A 19212-nucleotide genomic window follows, 5' to 3' on the forward strand; every position below is an offset into this window, starting at 1 on the left:
TGTTAAATCTCATTCAAATCTTCATTATCTCCCACGAGATAGAGAATTTCTCAGTGCTCTTTCAGGACTGAGTAGTGAGCCCCTTCCTTCAAACTCACCCCACTAGAATGATCTAATTGTTTGCTTCCCCAGCTTAGGTGGTTCTTGTTGAATTTCATCAAAAGAGACAGAGAGGAAACAACTAGGATGGTGAGAAAAGCAATACAACAAAGTATGGGGTCATAGAAGCCAAAACAAGGGGCTGTTCTGACGTAGATAATATATCAAATACTGCCGAGGTCACATAAGCTGAGACTACAAAATGTCCTCATTGAACTGGTAACAAGGAGGTCACTGGTGATCATGTTAAAACAGTGTCCGTGGTGGAGTGGGTACCAGGCTGAAATGAGCTGAATGAATGAATGAGAGGTGAGGAAGTGAACACAACACACCAGGGAGATATGGGGGTAAAGGAAAAATTTTTTACCCTAAAAAATGGGACATACTTTTAAGTTTACATAAGGTAGGAATAAAGTAGAGAGAAACAAACTGGTGATGTGGTAAAATAGGGAAAAATATCAAAGTAGAAAAGTCTTGAAAGGGCAAGAAAAGAGGCCTAGAGCAAATACAGAGACATGGGCTTATGTTGTAAGGAATATGTCTATAAAGATAGCAAAGACAGACAAGATGGATGCAGCTGTAAGATGCAGATGCAACAGCAGATTTGGAGGTGAGTTCTTTTATCCTTTATGTAAAGAAAAAATGCCTTAAAAAGTTTATTAAATTCCACGGTGTACAGGATATACTTCATAATGAATCCAACTAATTTTAATAATTTTCTTTATGATTCTGAGTATAGAATGATTTTAGATATATATTTTTGTAATCAATAGTAAGGCAGTGCAATTTTTTTTTTTTTTTTGAGGTGGAGTCTTGCTCTGTCTCCCAGGCTGGAGTGCAGTGGCGCAATCTTGGCTCACTGCAAGCTCCGCCCCCCGGGGTCACGCCATTCCCCTGCCTCAGCCTCCCGAGTAGCTGTGAATACAGGCGCCCGCCACCATGCTCGGCTGATTTTTTGTATTTTTAGTAGAGACGGGGTTTCACCGTGTTAGCCAGGATGGTCTCGATCCCCTGACCTTGTGATCCGCCCACCTCAGCCTCCCAAAGTGCTGGGATTACAGGCGTGAGCCACCACGCCCAGCCAAGGCAGTGCAATTTTTAAAAATTCTATTTGTGTTTAATACTGCCACAATCAGATTTTTCTTCTTCAATTAAGTGATTGCATTTTGTGACTAATACACTTTCAAATAACTGTATACCACATTAAATATGGTAATACATCGAATAGCCCTAATTTAAAAAAAATAGCTGGGGAAAGGAAAAAATATCCTACTACAGTTGCAGGTCATTAACTATTAAGCTGATAAAACGTTGCTCATTAGGAGGCAGAACTTTCTTCTAGTATATCTTAGAAATAATTCACATCAAAGTCAAATATTTTGATAAAGAAGAGATAAAAATTAGAGGATAACTTCATGTTTTTATTCAGATATTTGATAAAGAAGAGGCTGAGGCATGAAAATCACTTGAACCTGGGAGGTGGAAGCTGCAGTGAGCCAAGATCACGCCACTGCGCTCTAGTCTGGGCGTGAGACTCTGTCTAAAAAAAAAAAAAGAGTTGATGCATTATTTCTAAAATGTATGAAAGCATTACTACAAAATGGATCTAATTTGGTTGACAAAATAATACCAAGTAATCCTTTTTAAATTTTTAAATATTTCCTTTTCCTTTTCTTTTTTTTTTTGAGACAAGGTCTCACTCTGTTGCCCAGGCTGGAGTATAGCGGTACAATCATGGCTCACTGAAGCCAGCTTCTTAGGATCGAGTGATTCTCCCCCACCTCAGCCTCCCACATAGAGGGTATTACAGGCGTGAGCCGCCATGTGCAGCTAACTTTTTATTTTTGTGGAGACGGGGTCTCCCTATGTTGCCTAGGTTGGTCTTGAACTCCTGGGCTCAAGTGATCCTCCTGCCTTGGCCCCCCAAAGTGCTGGGGTTACAGACATGAGCCACTATGCCTGGCCCCAATTAATACTAATTGGGAAGAAGACCAACATAAATTATTGAAAGTTTTAACTGGGAAATATTTTAAAAAACACATAGTCTTCATACTTTCAATACACAGAAAGGCTAAAACTGCATAGCAAAAATACTCAAGGGATTCACTGAAATAGATCAGGATAATTTGTAATTAGCATGTAGTTAATTTTAGATGAGCATCTATTATGTGTCAGAGAATGTTTTTAGGCAACATACCAAGCAACTGGGGATATAAAAATAACCACACATATTTTTCCACTTTGAGATTATGGCTTAATTAAGAAAGATTAGAAATCAGACAGTACAGTATAACAAAATACAAAAAATGAGAAAGCATAAGACTCTGTTTATTGGTTTCACAGATGACTTCACAGAGTAGGGTAGCTGAGAAGTGGAAGCTGTTTAGCAGGGAGCAGGAGTATGGTATTCCATATAAAGGTCATAGGCAGCACTTGAGGCACTACCAGGAGTCTGGAATGTGAATGCAGCCATGAAGCTGTACAGGTACTTCTTTTCAGAAGCACAGTATGCGTCTAAGGTCTTGAAATGGGGTTCTCTTTTCAGTTTTTAAAGATTAATCTCTTATCTCTCAATTTTTTTTTCCTTAAGATGATTTAAATTTTCTCTCTTCAGTTTTTATTTTATGCATTTTTCTTGAAAACAGTTTTTAATAGAACTTCTAAAATCACATTAATATTTATGTAGAGTTTTACACAAAAGCTGAATTAATCTACTCTGGTTCTCATATTCTGCCTTTAGGTCAAAATTATTATAGAACCCTCCCCAGCCTTCCTTACTTCAGGAAAAAAACATCAAATAATCATAAGATAACTCAGTTTATATCCACAGAGATTATCTGAGTTTTCACAACTGGTAAATATCTTTCTTAAGAGTCTGAAAATGCTTCCAGAAAAGTCTATATCATGGAAAGGTACCTCAAAGCCATAGCTCTGATCTAAATATTGGTACTTGAAATTTAAACATCTTGCTTAAAATCTACTTTAAAATGCCAAATTAGTAATTTCCTAAAGTAAAACCTTACAAAATATTTATTAACTATGATTTTAAAAATACCATTTATTTACAAACTCATTAATAAGAGGCTAAGGCTCAGTTAATACTAAATCTTACAAAAAAAATATAGCAATATTACCAATTATAAACTTAAAATGTACCAGACACACAGCAAGAAAACTAAAACCAACTTGCCCAAGGTTACACAGCTAATAGAGCTAGGAATCTAAACCAGGCTTAAAGCTCATGTTCTTAATATTTTTTAAGGCTACATACCAGATACTATGAATGTTTAAAACATCTTATTTTACTAAATTCTTTCAACAATCCCATAAGGAAGGCATTACTATCTTATTTTAAAAGGTGATGAAAGTGAGGATGAAAGAGATTAAGTAATTTCCCCGGGTCAAAAAACTAGGAAAAATTTGAATTTAAGTTTGTCAACTTCAAAACACGCACTTTCGTTCACTAACCATATACTACATTCCAGTAAATTCCCACTATAAAAAATTTAGGAGCTTGTTAACTTCAGAGTATACAGGGATGTTCTGGTGCTATGACTGGAAGGAATTGGTAAGGGGTGGGGTGAAGTGGGTATAAAGATAAGTAGACAGTTTAGTATAAGGAACTAATACTCGTAGAATATAATGAAAGTCCACTAAATATTGATACAGAATGTACAGAAATAGATATTTATCAATAAATAATAAATGATTAATATTGATTTTATGGAGTTATTATACCTTTGTCATATTTTTCTTCTCCATGGAGTGTTATATGATAAACTTATTCTCAATTTAAAACTAAATTTTTTTTTTTTTTTGAGACACGGTCTTGCTCTGTTGCCCAGGTGACCACACACAGCTCACTGCAATTGCAACCTCAACCTCTCGAGCTCAAGCGATCCTCTCACCTCACCCTCCCAAGTAGCTGGGACTAGAGGTGTGCATCACCACGCCTGGCTAATTTTTCTTTTACATTGTTTGTAGAGATAGAGACTTGCTATACTGCCCAGACTGGTCTTGAACTCCTGGGCTCAAGCTATCCTCTTGCTTCACCCTCCCAAAGTGCTGGGATTACAGGCGTGAGCTAATGCACTCAGCCATAAAATTAATGTTGATTTGAGAATGTTGTAAATCTCTTGAGATAACTGTAAAAGCTCTGCTGCATGCAATGAAAGGTTATAAACCACTGATTTAGAAATTACATTTGTTTCTTAATTCTCCAATTCCTTCTTTAGACAACAGGAAACAATAATTTATCACCAACCTCAGGTGAACACTTTTTCTACACTTATAAAATAGAGTGGTCCATCTCTCAGATCCTTGATAAGGTTCACTAGATTAACTATGCCAACTTCTATTTTAGCTATTTCTATGATCACTCCCTGAACCCTGAAATCACCTGCAAGTGCTTCAGCTTAGCAACTGTAAATTCAGACACCTACTCCATGACCATGGTTGTTTTCTGCTCTTGGACATCCACTACATCTGTTTTCAACCCCACTGGCAGCTTTCTCTCAAGACTTTTTTCTATTCCTGGAATTTATCATGAAAGGGGATTTTTTTCCCTCTTGACTTTCCTACTTTCTTTTTAAATTTTTCTTCCTATTTTACTTTCTTCTCTATTGTCTCTGCTTAGACTCCATGGCTCATTAGTTAAAACCTCTCTTGCTCCTAACATTGTTAACTCCCTAGGCCATGACTTCCTCCATTCCTCTGCCTAGCAAATCCTAACTGTCCAACTATTCTATTCTACAACTACACTGATCAATAACTCTATTCTTTCATAATCTACGTTCTCTTCTAGTCCTTGAAGGATTCCCAGAAGTCTTTCTGTTTCTCTCATCAGTTCTTTTTCCATATCCCAGAAGCTACTTCAAACCTTCTTTCTCCATAAAGCTCAGACCTACTATATCCAACATTTTCTTTCTTTCTTTCTTTTTTTTTTTGAGACGGAGTTTCACTCTTATTGCCCAGGCTGGAGTGTAATGGCACAATCTCGGCTCACTGCAACCTCTGCCTCCCAGGTTCAAGTGATTCTCCTGCCTCAGCCTCCTGAGTAGCTGGGATTACAGGCACCCGCCACCATGCCTGGCCAATTTTTTGTGTTTTTAGTAGAGACAGGGTTTCACCATGTTGGCCAGGCTGGTCTCGAACTCTGGACCTCAGGTGATCTGGCTGCCTTGGCCTCACTGGCCTCCCAAAGTGCTGGGATTACAGGCGTGAGCCACTGCACCTGGCCCTAAATCCTATTTTATAAAGAAAATCAAGGCTACTCCAAAACACCTCCCTCATTTGCTTGCCAGTAATTTGCAAATATCTGCATAAAGTGCTCATTTGTTCACCCTTTTCTCCTGATACAATGGGAAAGACATCCTCCCTGTGGAATGCTGATCCTTCCTTCCACTCCTGTTCTGAAGACAATCCCTTCTTTCCTATTTTCCAGGATTTTGCCCTATTCATACTTTCTTTGCATTGTCCACCTCTCCTCCTCATCAACAAGAAACATGCTCACCACCTAAAATAAACCAGTATTCTCTTGGCCTGTTTTCTCTACCCTTAGCTACTACCCTCTAACTCCTCTGTTCACGACCATGTCTCTCAAGAGGTCTGCGTTTACTTTTCTCATATCCGCCCTCGCTTCTCAGCGTTCTGCAACTTGGCTTTAGATCTCATCCTATCACTGACCTGTATAGTTGGCCCTCCGCATCCATGCATTCAACCAACCATGTAACAAAAATATTTAAAAAAAAAGGTCTGGTGTGGTGGCTCATGCCTGTAATCCCATCACTTTCAATGGCCAAGTCAGGAGAACTGCATGAGCCCAGGAGTTTCAGGCCAGCCTGAGCAACGTAGTGAGATCCCCGTCTATACTAAAATTAAAAAAAATTAGCCATATATGGTGGTGCACACCTGTAGTCCCAGCAGGCTGCAGCAGGAGGATTGCTTGAGCCCCAGAGTTTGACGCTGCCGGGAGCTATGACTGCGTCACTGCACTCCAACCCAGCAACAGAGCAAGACCCTGTCTCAAAAAAAAAATACCCCCAAACAACCCACACCAATACAAATAAAAAAAAAATAGAGTTACAGAATATAACAACTCTATACATAGCATTTACATTGTATTAGGTATTATAAGTAATCTAGAGATGATTTGAACTATATGGGAGGATGTTTGTAGGTTATATGCAAATATGATGCCATCTTATATCAGGATCTTGAGCATTCTTGGATTTTGGTATCCAAGAGGGGTCCTGGAACCAATACCCCATAGATAACAAGGCACCACTGTACTTGTTAAAATGTCAAACATTTCCAGCTGCTAAATACAGTGGATACTTCTCAGTCCTTAGCTCACTTAACTCCCTAAATTTACTTGGTTTTGACATTTGATAAGTTCCCTTTTTCTTTAGCACTTTCTCTGCTTGGCTTCTGTGATAACACTCTCCTGGCATTCCTCTACCTCTCTGATCACTCTGCCATGACCTCTTTCCATCCACTCCCCTAAGTGTTGGTGGCTCTTCTGGATGCCCTTGAAGGCTTCTCATCTTTTACTTTAGATACTCTGCCTCACACCCTCTCCAGGCTTTAATTAACACTGATGTTTTAATAATTTATCTGTAATTGCTCAAAGACTTTGAAACAGTTACCTCCTACTTATTTTATGTTTTAAAAACACCTATTAAATAACATGGTACAAATCTCATACCTTAATTCCTTAATAATACTTCAGTTAAATAAAACACATAACTAGAAATTTAAAAACAGATCAAAATTACCTTTATCGCCAAGGTCTCTGAAAAAAGTTGATCCACAGCCAGCTGTTTGGATCCCTGACAGTGTATCCTCGATGTCCTTTGAATACACATATTAAAATTAAACTTCTAAAAGTTAATTTTCTTTGTAGCTGGGACTACAGACGCCCGCCTCCACGGCTGGCTAATTTCTTTTTGTATTTTTAGTAGAGACAGGGTTTCACTGTGTTAGCCAGGATGGTGATCTCCTGACCTCGTGATCCGCCCACCTTGGCCTCCCAAAGTGCTGGGATTACAGGCGTGAGCCACCGTGCCCGGCCAAAAGTTCCTTTTCTATCTTGGCAAAAACAAACCCCGCCCCCCCCGACATGTTGCTTACCTTTTTTGTCAGCTTCTTGACTGAAGTTTTACCTACAACAAAGAAGAAACATTATTTAGTATCCATATTCTTTGGTAAAACTCAACTTGCACTAAGAAAGAAAATTATTTAAAAGACAAAACAAACAACTAAATATTTATTAAAAAAGCAAAGGCTTGTAATTTTAGCTAATATCCTTAAGCCATAATCATGAGTCAGAGAATTCTAAGACTAAACACAAAGACACTATAGTTTTTCACAAGATCCATTTTCAATTTCACTCACCCTATTTCATACATATGAAATTATATATAACCATCTATGATTTATCCTAGTTGCCTGAATCATATTATTAATTCTGGTCAAACATAATTTCTTCACATGATTATTAAAATCACTCTCTTTTTACTTTCATTGATTTAGAAAAAACACTCATGATTTAGAAAGCTTCCTTTTTTTGAACTCTGGAAAGCCCTCTTAGGCTTATAACTCTCCAGTGAAATGTAAAAGTCTAGCCAACATAACCGTCCATTCTAAAGTAGTTACTTTTAATAATTTCCTACTGGATAACAGAGATTTAAAATTCTTTCAGGTTTTCAGCCACCCTCTTTACTGCCTACATCATTTTCCTAATATCCACCATAATTCTAAAACTATTACATTGTTTCTTTTTTTTAGGACTTATTCTGATGATAGCCTCAAATCATTTTAAACATCTAGAACAAAACTGAAAAATGTTTTATTTTGTATCTTACATATGCAATATACAGCACTAACTTTACTTATTGCTCTCAAAATTATCTTGTCTATCAAGTTCCTTCAGTACGATTACACGGTCTGTGAAAATTCAGGTGGCACATTAAAAAAGAGTGCTTTTAGATGTGGCTTTTCTGTAGTTTGGGTTGTTTAATTTGGACGATAAATCTACAAGGGTAAATTCTATTATTTGGTATTAGTAAACTGTCAGGATTTTATTTTTACATTATTAGTCAAAACATTACTTGTGAATATGACTATATACTTTTTAGAAACATCTATGACTATGTTTGTAAGCTTAGGTGTTGTTATTTTGGGATAATTTTTATTCACTGGAGAAACTATTATGTGCCAGCCAAAGACAAAGAGCCCCAGATTCTACTGTTAGGTGTTGTTATAGTATCAGATAATCAAATAGATAAAAAATTACCATTTATTGTACAAATCTAAGTGAGTGAATGTGTATATAATATGTAGTCATATAATGCTGATAATGAACTCCAAAAAACTGTAATACATGTATTTACTTATCTTTACATAGTCAATTAACTTAAAAAAGAAACTGATCATTATTTCTATGCTTGTCCTAAAGTTATGCCACAAATAGTCATTACCATGTACCCTTTTATTTTTAGACAATTAAAGTTAGTCTTATCTGTTTTTAAAAAGCGGATTAGTCCTTACATCCAACTTAAAGTATTCTAGAAAGCAATGATTGACATTTTGAAGGCAGAAGAGGACCAAGAATTTAAGGTAGCAAAATGGATGGTGTCTAAGAGTTTCTTAGAAATCAGATTATTTCTAAGGGGTGTTATCTGTTTGAAGGCTAGATTCCTTTTTGGTCTTTCAAAAATCTGTTAAAAAAAAAAATCCTTCTACTTGAAACTGAGTGAGTGAAGAAGATAATGTTTGTGAAGGTAATGTTTGCTTCCCTCCAGCTAGAAGTCTGGCTGCCAAACAGCTAAGCCAATAAAATTCAATACTATGTGAATGAAATACCACAATAAAGTCATGAATTGATTGAATAATGTAACACCAGAATTACAGGTAAAAAGTAAATTATAAAATCTACAGAGGCAGATTTCATACCTGTCTTACTTTTATGTAGGTCAGTGCTAAACATTTAAATATTTGTTGAATGAATAACTGAATAAACAAATCAGAAAAGATTTCACAATGTCTTCTTATCCAGGTCCCTGTCTTTTGGATAAATTATTATATCCCTACTTTACATGTAAAACAAATTGGCAAGAGGAATTAGGTAACAATATGGGCATTGAAGGATTTATTTTCATATTTCATATAGATTTTTCAAAAACAGGTGTTAGACTCTTTGAATTCCATGATAGTAGTAAAAAGAGCCTGCAGCCTACTTTCAACACTTAACTAAACTGAATAATTATGCATGGTACGACTATAGAGGCAGTTTTGCGGCTTTTCATTATTTCATGTAGATTACAAGTTCTATTTGATATGTATATAAAAACTTGATCATCAAAAAGGAGAAAACCAGATACTTATGCAGTTTAAGTTGTAAAAACATCTTTTTAAATTTTTTTTAATTCAAATGGAATAAATAATTAGAAAATAATGAAGAAATTAACTTTTTGGTTAAAAGTTTAGAAGCTATTCTCTTACATAAAATTCATTTTTAGATTAAAAAAAAAAGACGAGGCAGAGATACTAGGAGTGAACACCTGTTCTCTCCTGCTTCCTTTCTCTTCAGTTAATGCACCTCTCCGAGTATTATGAGAGGTTGTGGTGTTTCAAATCCAGAACACTCTGGAAGGGTTTTCTTGGTAGACAGTTGTCTCACCCAGGTTGCTTACTCTATACTACTTGTTCATGGCTGAGCAGCAAAATAAGAGGTCCATGGTCTGACCTGCACAGCAGGAGCCATGACCTTTTTTCTCCCTACAGCAGTAACAAGGCAAGGGCATATTAAATACACCTAAGTATTTCTGGACAATATTTTTCTATTTAAGGATAAAACCCATCTGGCAAAAATCTAATTTTTCCTTCTGTTTTTGTTTGAGTTTGTTTTTTTCAATGTGGGGTAGGTGGACACTCCTGTCTCTCTGTCTTTGGCTATTTCCACATTCACACAAATAAAAAATTCAGTCTCATTATTTTCACAGCTATTTGATATGTATTCACACACTTATGTATGAAAATAACAGAACGGGGCAAAAAACAGGAAAAAAGATCTAGAGTTGAGGTTGTAATGTTTCATTGTATGAATATGAAAACACGAAAAACACATTGGGGGTTTTTGTTTTTGCAGGAGGCGGCATAGATCTTGAAGCACTAGGACAGAATTTTGGTTCAGGAAGTAAAATGTTTTAAAAGGATTCCACCTATATTAGAGATTCCACCATGTGGTTTTCACTATTTACAGAGGATTTATGAAGTAAAATCCAGATACAGCATATCCTGTTATAGGTAAGCAGGCCTTTTAATACTTAAAATAGGCCGGGCGCAGTGGCTCACTCCTGTAATCCCAGCACTTTGGGAGGTCGAGGTGGGTGGATCACAAGGTCAGGAGTTCGAGACCAGCCTGGCCAATATGGTGAAACCTCATCTCTACTAAAAGTACCAAAAAATTAGCTGGGCATGGTGGCACATGCCTGTAATCCCAGCTACTTGGGAGGCTGAGGCAGAAGAATTGTTTGAATCCGGGAGGCAGAGGTTGCAGTGAGCCGAGATCACGCCACTGCACTCCAGCCTGGGTGACAGAATTAGATTCCGTCTCAAAAAAAAAAAAAAAAATACTTAAAATAGTAAAGCTGCATTGATACACATTAAGTGTTTTTATAGATCAAATAAATCTGCCTCTGGCGAAAATGAAGTTATTTGATAATCATAATTACAAAAACAATACCAGCACTACATAACTTAATTTCATTTTGTAGAGGTTAATAGTCTAATACATAAAAATTAGACAAGACACATGTCCTTTATTTCATAACTTTTTCATAAATATATGTGACAACTTGGCATCAATATTAGAACCAGCCTAAGACAGAGCTGATTATACTCTAATACATGCTTTTATTCAGTCACAGCTATTATGAAAACCAAGGCAGAAAATGATGCATTAGCAAAACTAACCTTCCTCATATCACTAATAAAGGTGGTAAGTGCCACAGCTAACATCATACTAAAAGCTCTCAGCTTTTCTTCTAAGAACGGAAATGAGACAAGGATGCTCACTCTCACCCCTTTTATTCAACATAGAACTGGAAGTCCTAGTCAGAGCAATTAGGCAAGAGAAAGAAAAATAAAGGGCATCCAAATTGGAAAGGAAGAAGTCAAACTGTTCCTATTTGCAGACAACATGATCCTACATATAGAAAAACCTAAAGACTCTACCAAAAAACTCTTAGAATAAATGAATTCAGTAAAGTTGCAAATATAAAATCAACATAGAAAAATCAGTAGCATTTTCTATATGCAAGCAATGAACTAAGAAATCAAGAAGGCAACCCATTTACAATAGGTACAAAAACACATACACACAAAACAAATAGGAATAAATTTAACTGAGAAGGTGAAAACCTTCACAAAAATAACTACAAAACACTGACGAAAGAAACCGAGGAGGCTACAGACGAATGGAAAAACATCCCCAGCTCGTGGATCAGAAGAATTAACATTGTTAAAAGGACCACACTATCCAAAGTGATCTATAGATCCAATGTAATCCTTATCAAAATAATGACACTCTTCATGCAAGTAGAAAAAAAAATCCTAAAACTTCTACGGAACCACAAAAGACCCTAAATAGCCACAACAATCCTCAGCAAAAGGAACAAAGCTGGAGGCATCAAACCACCACACTTCCAAATATACTACGAAGCTGTAGTAACCAAAAAACAGCATGGTATGGCATAAAAACAGAAACACAGACCAACAACAGAGAACCTAGAAATACATCCATGTATCTACAGCCAACTGATTTTAGTTAGAAGTACCAAGAACCTAAGTTGGGGAAAGAACAGTCTCTTCAATAAATGGTGCTGGGAAAACTAGATGTCCACATGCAGAAGAATGAAACCAGATCTAACCCCCTCACCTTATATAAAAATCAACTCAAAATGGATCAAAGACCTAGATGTAAGACCTCAAACTACAAAACCACTATAAGAAAACAGGTGAAATACTTCAGGACATTGGTTTGGGAAATGATTTTATGAATAAGACCTCAAAAGCACAGACAACAAAAGCAAAAAATAAATTAGTGAGATGATACCAAACTAAAACGCTTCTGTACAGCAAAGGAAATAAACAAGGGTAAAAAGACAACCTATAGAATGGGAGAAAATATCTGCAAAACTATTCATCTGACAGGGGATTCACATCTAGAATACATAAGAAGTGCAAACATCTCAACAGCAAAAAATAAAAATTCAATTAAAAAATGGGCAAAGAGCCTGAATAGACACTTCAAAAAAGAACACATACAAAATGACCAATAAACATATGAAAAAAAAAAACAAACAAAATTCAACATCACTGATCATCAGGGAAATGCAAATCAAAACTATAATGAGGTATCGTCTCATCCCAGTTAGGATGGCTATTAGCAAAAAGACAAAAAATAAACTCTTGCAAGGATGCAGAGAAAAGGAATTCTTTTTTGAGACGGGGTCTTGCTCTGTTGCCCAGGCTAGAGTGCAGTGGCATGGTCATAGCTCACTGAGTCCTCAACTTCCTGAGCTCAAGTAATCCTCTTGCTCAACCTCCCAACTAGCTGGGACTATGGATATGCACCACCAGGCCTGGCTAATTTTTTGATTTTTAGTAGAGATGAGGTCTTGCTATGTTGTCCAGGCTGGTTTCAAATTCCTGAACTCAAGCAATCCTCCCACCTCAGCCTCCCAAAGTGTTAGGATTACACTTGTGAGCCACTGCACCAGCCAGGAAAGGAACTCTTATACACTGTTGGTGAGAATGTAAACTAGAACATATACTACTATGGACAACACTATGAAGTTCCTCACAAAACTAAAAATAGAATTACCATATGATCCAGCAACCCCACTACAGGGCATTCATCCAAAGGAAAAAACAATCAATATATCAAAGAGGGATCTGCATCTCCCCAGCATATTTACTGCAGCACTATTCACAACAGCCAAGACATGGAATCAACCTAAGTGTCCAACAACAGATGAAGAACAGATAATGAAAATGTGGTATCTGCATACAATGGAATACTATTCAGCCATTAAAAAAATGAAATCCAGTCATTAACAGCAACATGGATGGAACTGGAGGACATTATGCTAAGTGAAATCAAGCCAAGAACCAAAAGTTAAACACCGAATATTCTCACTGATATGTGGAAGCTAAAAAAAGCTTATCTCAGCCGGGTGCAGTGGCTCACGCCTGTAATCCCAGCACTTTGGGAGGCCGAGGCGGACAGATCACCTGAGGTAAGGAGTTCGAGACCAGCCTGACCAACATGGTGAAACTCCATCTCTACCAAAAAATACAAAAATTGATGGGTGTGGTGGCAGATGCCTGTAATCCCAGCTACTCTGGAGGCTGAGGCAGGAGAATCACTTGAACCCGGGAGGCAGAGGTTGCCGTGAGCCGAGACCACACCATTGCACTCCAGCAAGAGCGAAAACTCCATCTAAAAAAAAAGAGTTGATCTCATAGAAATAGAAAGTAGGACAGAGTATACTAGAGGCTGGGAAGGGTCGGAGGAAGAGAGGGATAGGAAGAGATTTGTTAAAGGATACAAAATTACTGCAAGACTGGAGGGCAAAGTTCTAGAGTTCTATATACCACTGTAAGATGACTACAGTTAGCAATAATACATTACATAGTTTCAAAGATCTAGAAGGAGGAAACTGAATGTTCTCAACAGAAAGAAATGATAAGTGTTTGAGATGCACATACTAATTACCCTGATATGATCACTACACACTACATGTATTGCAACATCACTATGTACCCCATAAGTATGTACAATTATTATGGGTCAATTAAAAAAATAAAAATCAATAAATAAAACATTTTAAGTGGTAATTGAAGAAAAAAAGAAGACAAATTCAGTGGTGCTATTTTCCTTCAACAAAGTATATGGCTTGTTTATGTTTGCTGGAATACTTAAATAGTGGATGCAAAGATAGTCTCTGGTTGTATTTTTTCTAAAGGGAGACAAATGGTTATTCCCTAAAATGCCTAAAACTGGCTTCCTTGCCAATTTCCAAAGTATGGTCTTCAAATACATTTGTTTTGGAAGGGATAAAAAGACTTTTTTTTTTGCAACCTCAAGCATTGTGAAATAATAAGAGCATTATACACAACAAATTATTTAATTAGTTTAAACATGATCTAAGGGGAAATACAGCAGCTAAGAGATTATATAATGTGGGGGAGGGGGAGGTAAGGGAAAGCTTCTCCAAATATGAGCTGCTTAAGCTAAGATCTTAAGTGTATGAATTAGCTCAGAAAAGTGAGGTTAAAAGCATTACACACATGCTATGTGTAAGTTCTGAGATGGGTATGTGTTGTAATGTTCTAGGACCAGATGGAGGTCCTGCCAGTCTCCTCTATTGTGATGAGAAGGCAGGAGAAGCTAAGTGCCAAGGCTAGTAGTTTTGGCAGAGGAGGCTGAGGTGGCTCCTATCTAATGATTTCTATTTTCTCTGTAGCTAGGTGGTCAGGTAGTTTGATAGAGTGTGTAGGGGAAGGTGTTAAGGATAGCTAGAGGCTTGCAGAAACTCAGCATGATACATCTGAGATTGCTAATTTAAAAAAATACAACTGATTTTTATATAGTGCTGCTCAATCCTGTGACCCTGATAAACTTACTATTAGTTCTAATAGCTTTAATATTGATTCTTTGGCATGTTCTACATAGGTCATCATCCTGTACATAAACAAAGACATTCTCCCTTTTAAATGTGTAGGTCTCATTTCTTTTTCTTCCCTTTTTGGATTGGCTAGACCTTCCAGTACAATGTTGAAGACAAGCAGTGAAAATGGACAGCCTTGCCTAGTTCCTGATCTTAGGGGCAAAGCATTCAATCTTTCATGATTAAGAATATTAGCAACTGGCTTTATGTACTTACTGCCTTTTATTGCCTAGTCTCAGAAGTCTCTACTGCATATGCTCTATGAGTTGAAGCAGCCACAAAGGTTTAAGGGGAGGGACAAAGGCTCCACTTTTGATGGGAAGTGATAAGGTTCTGGATGAGCATGTGGGACCAGAAATAGTCTTTTCAATTTTGAAAATACAAATGCTACAGCATCTTAATGATTTATCTCCTCATATGGCATATTCTCCCTTTTCCTGCTTTACCTAGGGAAATTCTATCCATTCTTCGCATATCCTCTGTGAAATCTCTGATTATTCCAGCCCTAATTGATCTCGCTGCTGAAATGTTATCAGACTTTAGTCTATTACTGAAACTCTTACACTATATCACGAATTCTATTAATGTAATAATAGTATGTTTTATTCACATTATATACCCAAGGCCTAACACAGTACCTGTTACATAGGGTAAATCAAATAAAAATGTAAAGAAATGTATGGATTATAACTCATTATTTCATTATATAAGAGTTTGTACTGATTGATATATTTACGAATCTATCTGACTAACATCTGTGCCAGGCACTGTGCTAGGTTGGGAATATGATGTCAAGTAAGACAGACCCTGATGCGGTTAATAGAGGAACTGTGGATGGAGTAGGCACAGGTGTCTGTGTACTTGGGGGTGGGGGTGGGGGTAGAGCATCTGCAGTGCATATAGAGTTGTTTACCTGAGATGCCTCTGGTACTTGCTAGAGATGTTCAAGAAACAAGGAATATTATGGGTCTCGTGGTCAGGTGAGAGGTCTGATCTGGAGATACAGGTATGAAAATCAGTGTTCAGGGAACAAGTCAATCACTGATGTGGATAAGATCATCAAGGAAGAAGAGTCAAAGATATATGAAAAAGTATATTCACTATAACATTATTTATAACAGGGAAAAAATTACAGACAAATGTTCTACCACTAGGGAACCAATTAAATAAATTATGGCATATTAATAAAATAGTATTGTGCAGTCACAAAAACAGTATTTTAGAAAAAATATTTGTTGACAAGGAAAATAATTCATGATCCATTATAGAGAAAAAGTTAGGGTATAAAAACAGCATATAACGCATGGTCTCAACTTTGTAAAAAGAAATGTGTTAATGTTGGTTATTTCTGAATGGTGGTGACAATCTGGTTGACTTTATTTTCTGCTCTATACTTTGTAATGTCTTAGTTTCTAACATGAACATAGGTTTTATTACAAAAAAGTGTTATTTCTTAATCTAAAATATGTAGCTGCTCATGTTTATCTGATGAGTGTGGTTAAGATCTTAACACAGATTTTGTGGATAGAAGGCTTTAATCTTTTAAAATTTTAGACTTTTAATTGAGAATATTAATTTTAACCTATAGCAGCTACAGGTCTTCTCACATTCTCTAATTTAATCATCCCAACAACACTATATGGTAGACACTATTATTTTATAGATCTAGAAACAGGCCAGGTCAGGTAGTTTACCCAAGGTTACAACGGGGCTAGTGAAGCTGTGGAAAGAGAACTGTCTCCAGGTCCTGTTTGACTCCAATAAGCCACCCTTTACCACAATTGACACCTGGCATCCCAACACACCTTCACATAGGTTATAAATATTTCTCAAACTTGTTTGATCAAAACAATCACCCAGAGGGTGCTTGCTAAGCATACAGGAATCTAAGAGAGAGGTAGCTAGAAGGTGGGAAGGTTATACAAGGATTCTATCGCCGTATCTCAGACCTTCTGAATAAAAACTTCCCAGGGTGGGGGAGGAGAGAAAACAAGTTTGAAAGGTTTTTTTTTTTTTTTTTTGGGACGGAGTCTCCTTCTGTCACCCAGGCTGGAGTGCAGTGGTGCAATCTTGGTTCACTGCAGGCTCCGCCTCCCGGGTTACACCATTCTCCTGCCTCAGCCTCCCAAGTAGCTGGGACTACAGGCGCCCGCCACCACACCCGGCTCATTTTTTTTTGCATTTTTAGTAGAGACGGGGTTTCACCATGTTAGCCAGGATGGTCTCGATCTCCTGACCTCGTGATCCGCCTGCCTCAGCCTCCCAAAGTGCTGGGATTACAGGCATGAGCCACCGTGCCCGGCTGACAAGCTTGAGAGTTTTTAAACAAGGGCCCCAAGCAAATTTACTGTCAGGCAAGTTTGTGAAATTCTATTAACACATTAGATAATTGATACTCAGTTTTACAGAGCAGGAAGATGAGCCCCAAATAAGATTAAGCTACAGTATATGGTGGCAAAGACAAGAACTACATAGTTCAACTGCAATTAATTTTCAAATTTAAGATTCATCTGTGGAATTTCAAAGTCCAAGATAAATTCGCAAAGATATGGGGTCACATGAGCAACTCTGGCACGTACACCATAATACATTCTGTGGCCACCCTAATGACAACCCTTTCAGAGTAATCAACTGGTTAATCTGAATTTGGCTGTCTGGGTTGGCTGTTCATTTGTTTATTATTTACACATTTATCTGCAAAAAAATCTCATGTTGTAAGTTTAAATAAGGGCATACCATACACTGGTATAAGGAACAGTCAAAACCAGCATAGGGCAAAATTCCTGTGGTGTCTTTCTAAAGGCCTTATTTCTCTCTTCCCAGTTCAGCAACTGTGCAACTGGACATGGTGGAGAAATATAACCACAAGTATGCTGAACAGACCTACTTTAACTTTATAGTAATTAATAACCTCTAGTGGGACTTTAATAGTGGCATCTGTTCTGTGACCCATTTTTGCTTACACTTGGCTAATTATTAAGAAGTTAACAGAGGTTTATAAGCTGTGACCTCAGGCTTGTGGATGTATGAAAAAAACCTTCAGGGAACTTAAGCTAAATCATGGTCTAACAGGTGGTAGAACAGATATTTTTAAAGGGTAGGGGTAGCACTGTTTTAGTTTTCCCTTAAATATTACTACCAACGATTGTAAGGTCTAGCTGCACACACAGGAGCTAGAAATATCTGCTTGCTTTAACTCAGTAAAGACTTAAGGCAAAATCCACTCTATCATCTCATTCCAGACACTTTTGGTTTTCCAAAGCTACATAAATTTATTAACTTTTGGTTTTCAGTTTCAACTTACACTGAGTTACACTTAAAAATACTTACTGCCAGGTATGGTGGCTCACACCTATAATCCAGTGCTTTGGGAAGCCAAGACAGGAGGATCACTTGAAGCCAGAAGTTCAAGACCAGCCTGGGCAACCAAGCAAAACCTCTGTCTCTACAAAAAATTAAAAAATTAGCTGAGAACAGCAGCATGTGCCTCTAGTCCCAGCTACGTCAGAGACTGAGATGGGGGGATTGCTGGAACCCAGTAGGTTGAGGCTGCAGGGAGCTATGACTGTACCACTGTGCCCTAGCCTGGACCACAGAGCAAGACCCTATCTCTTAAACAAAACAAAGCAAAATAAACAAACAAAAACTTTTGCAGGGGTCTACCAATTATGGGAATAACACTCATTATAAAATGTTTAAAAGCTAGATATAAAAAATATTTAAAAATCTAAAAACACCCATCGTTGAAGAATTCAATTATAATAACTGCCAATATTTTTGCATTTTCCTTAGTAAGAGTGACAGTTTCAGAGCCTCCTATGTGCCAGGTACTATGCTCTTTACTTGTATTATTGAATCTTTACAACAACGCTTTGACATAGGTACTATCAGCACTCTCATTTTACTGATGAGGAAACCTAGGCTAATAGCTTATATAACTTTGCCCACAGACACAATACTAAGTGGTGGAGCCAGTATTCAAACTCACTTTCTGTCCTATTCCAGGACCTGTACTATCAACTATACAATAATGCCCATTCTTTTGTTCTTCACTTATGTGTGTGGACTCCAACTATCCTTTGATCTCACTGGGCCCTACAATCTTTTGAATCTACAACCTTTTCACGATTTCTCACCTGCTCATGTCTTAACATGCCACCTGGCTCAGCTTCCATGGTCAACCACCAGACCTGTTCCCTTGTGTACACACTGACTCCCTTGCTTCTCTTTCACTTTGTCATACGCTCTTGGCTAATCCCAACACTTACTAGATCCAACTCTCTGCCTATTCCATACCAGCACTTTTGCAGCTGAACACAGTGGAGAAAAAGAACCACAATCATGCTAAACAGACATATATTTTTTTATACATTTA

The 19212-nt window shown here is 37.4% G+C and overlaps 1 protein-coding gene across 1 annotated transcript in view; it reads right to left on the reverse strand.

Annotated features, from left to right (window-relative positions):
• The window catches only part of MICU2 (mitochondrial calcium uptake 2), a 112752-nt gene that overhangs the window by 39676 nt on the left and 53864 nt on the right, over positions 1–19212 (reverse strand). Inside the window, exons 3-4 of the mRNA XM_024230994.3 lie at positions 7231–7262; positions 6876–6951 (exon numbers count right to left, since the gene is read on the reverse strand). Coding sequence (XP_024086762.1) covers positions 6876–6951; positions 7231–7262 — 108 coding nt within the window. The remainder of the gene's footprint in view (positions 1–6875; positions 6952–7230; positions 7263–19212) is intronic.

Source organism: Pongo abelii, chromosome 14 (genome assembly GCF_028885655.2).
Source record: "Pongo abelii isolate AG06213 chromosome 14, NHGRI_mPonAbe1-v2.0_pri, whole genome shotgun sequence".
In the NCBI taxonomy this organism is placed as follows: Eukaryota; Metazoa; Chordata; class Mammalia; order Primates; family Hominidae; genus Pongo; species Pongo abelii.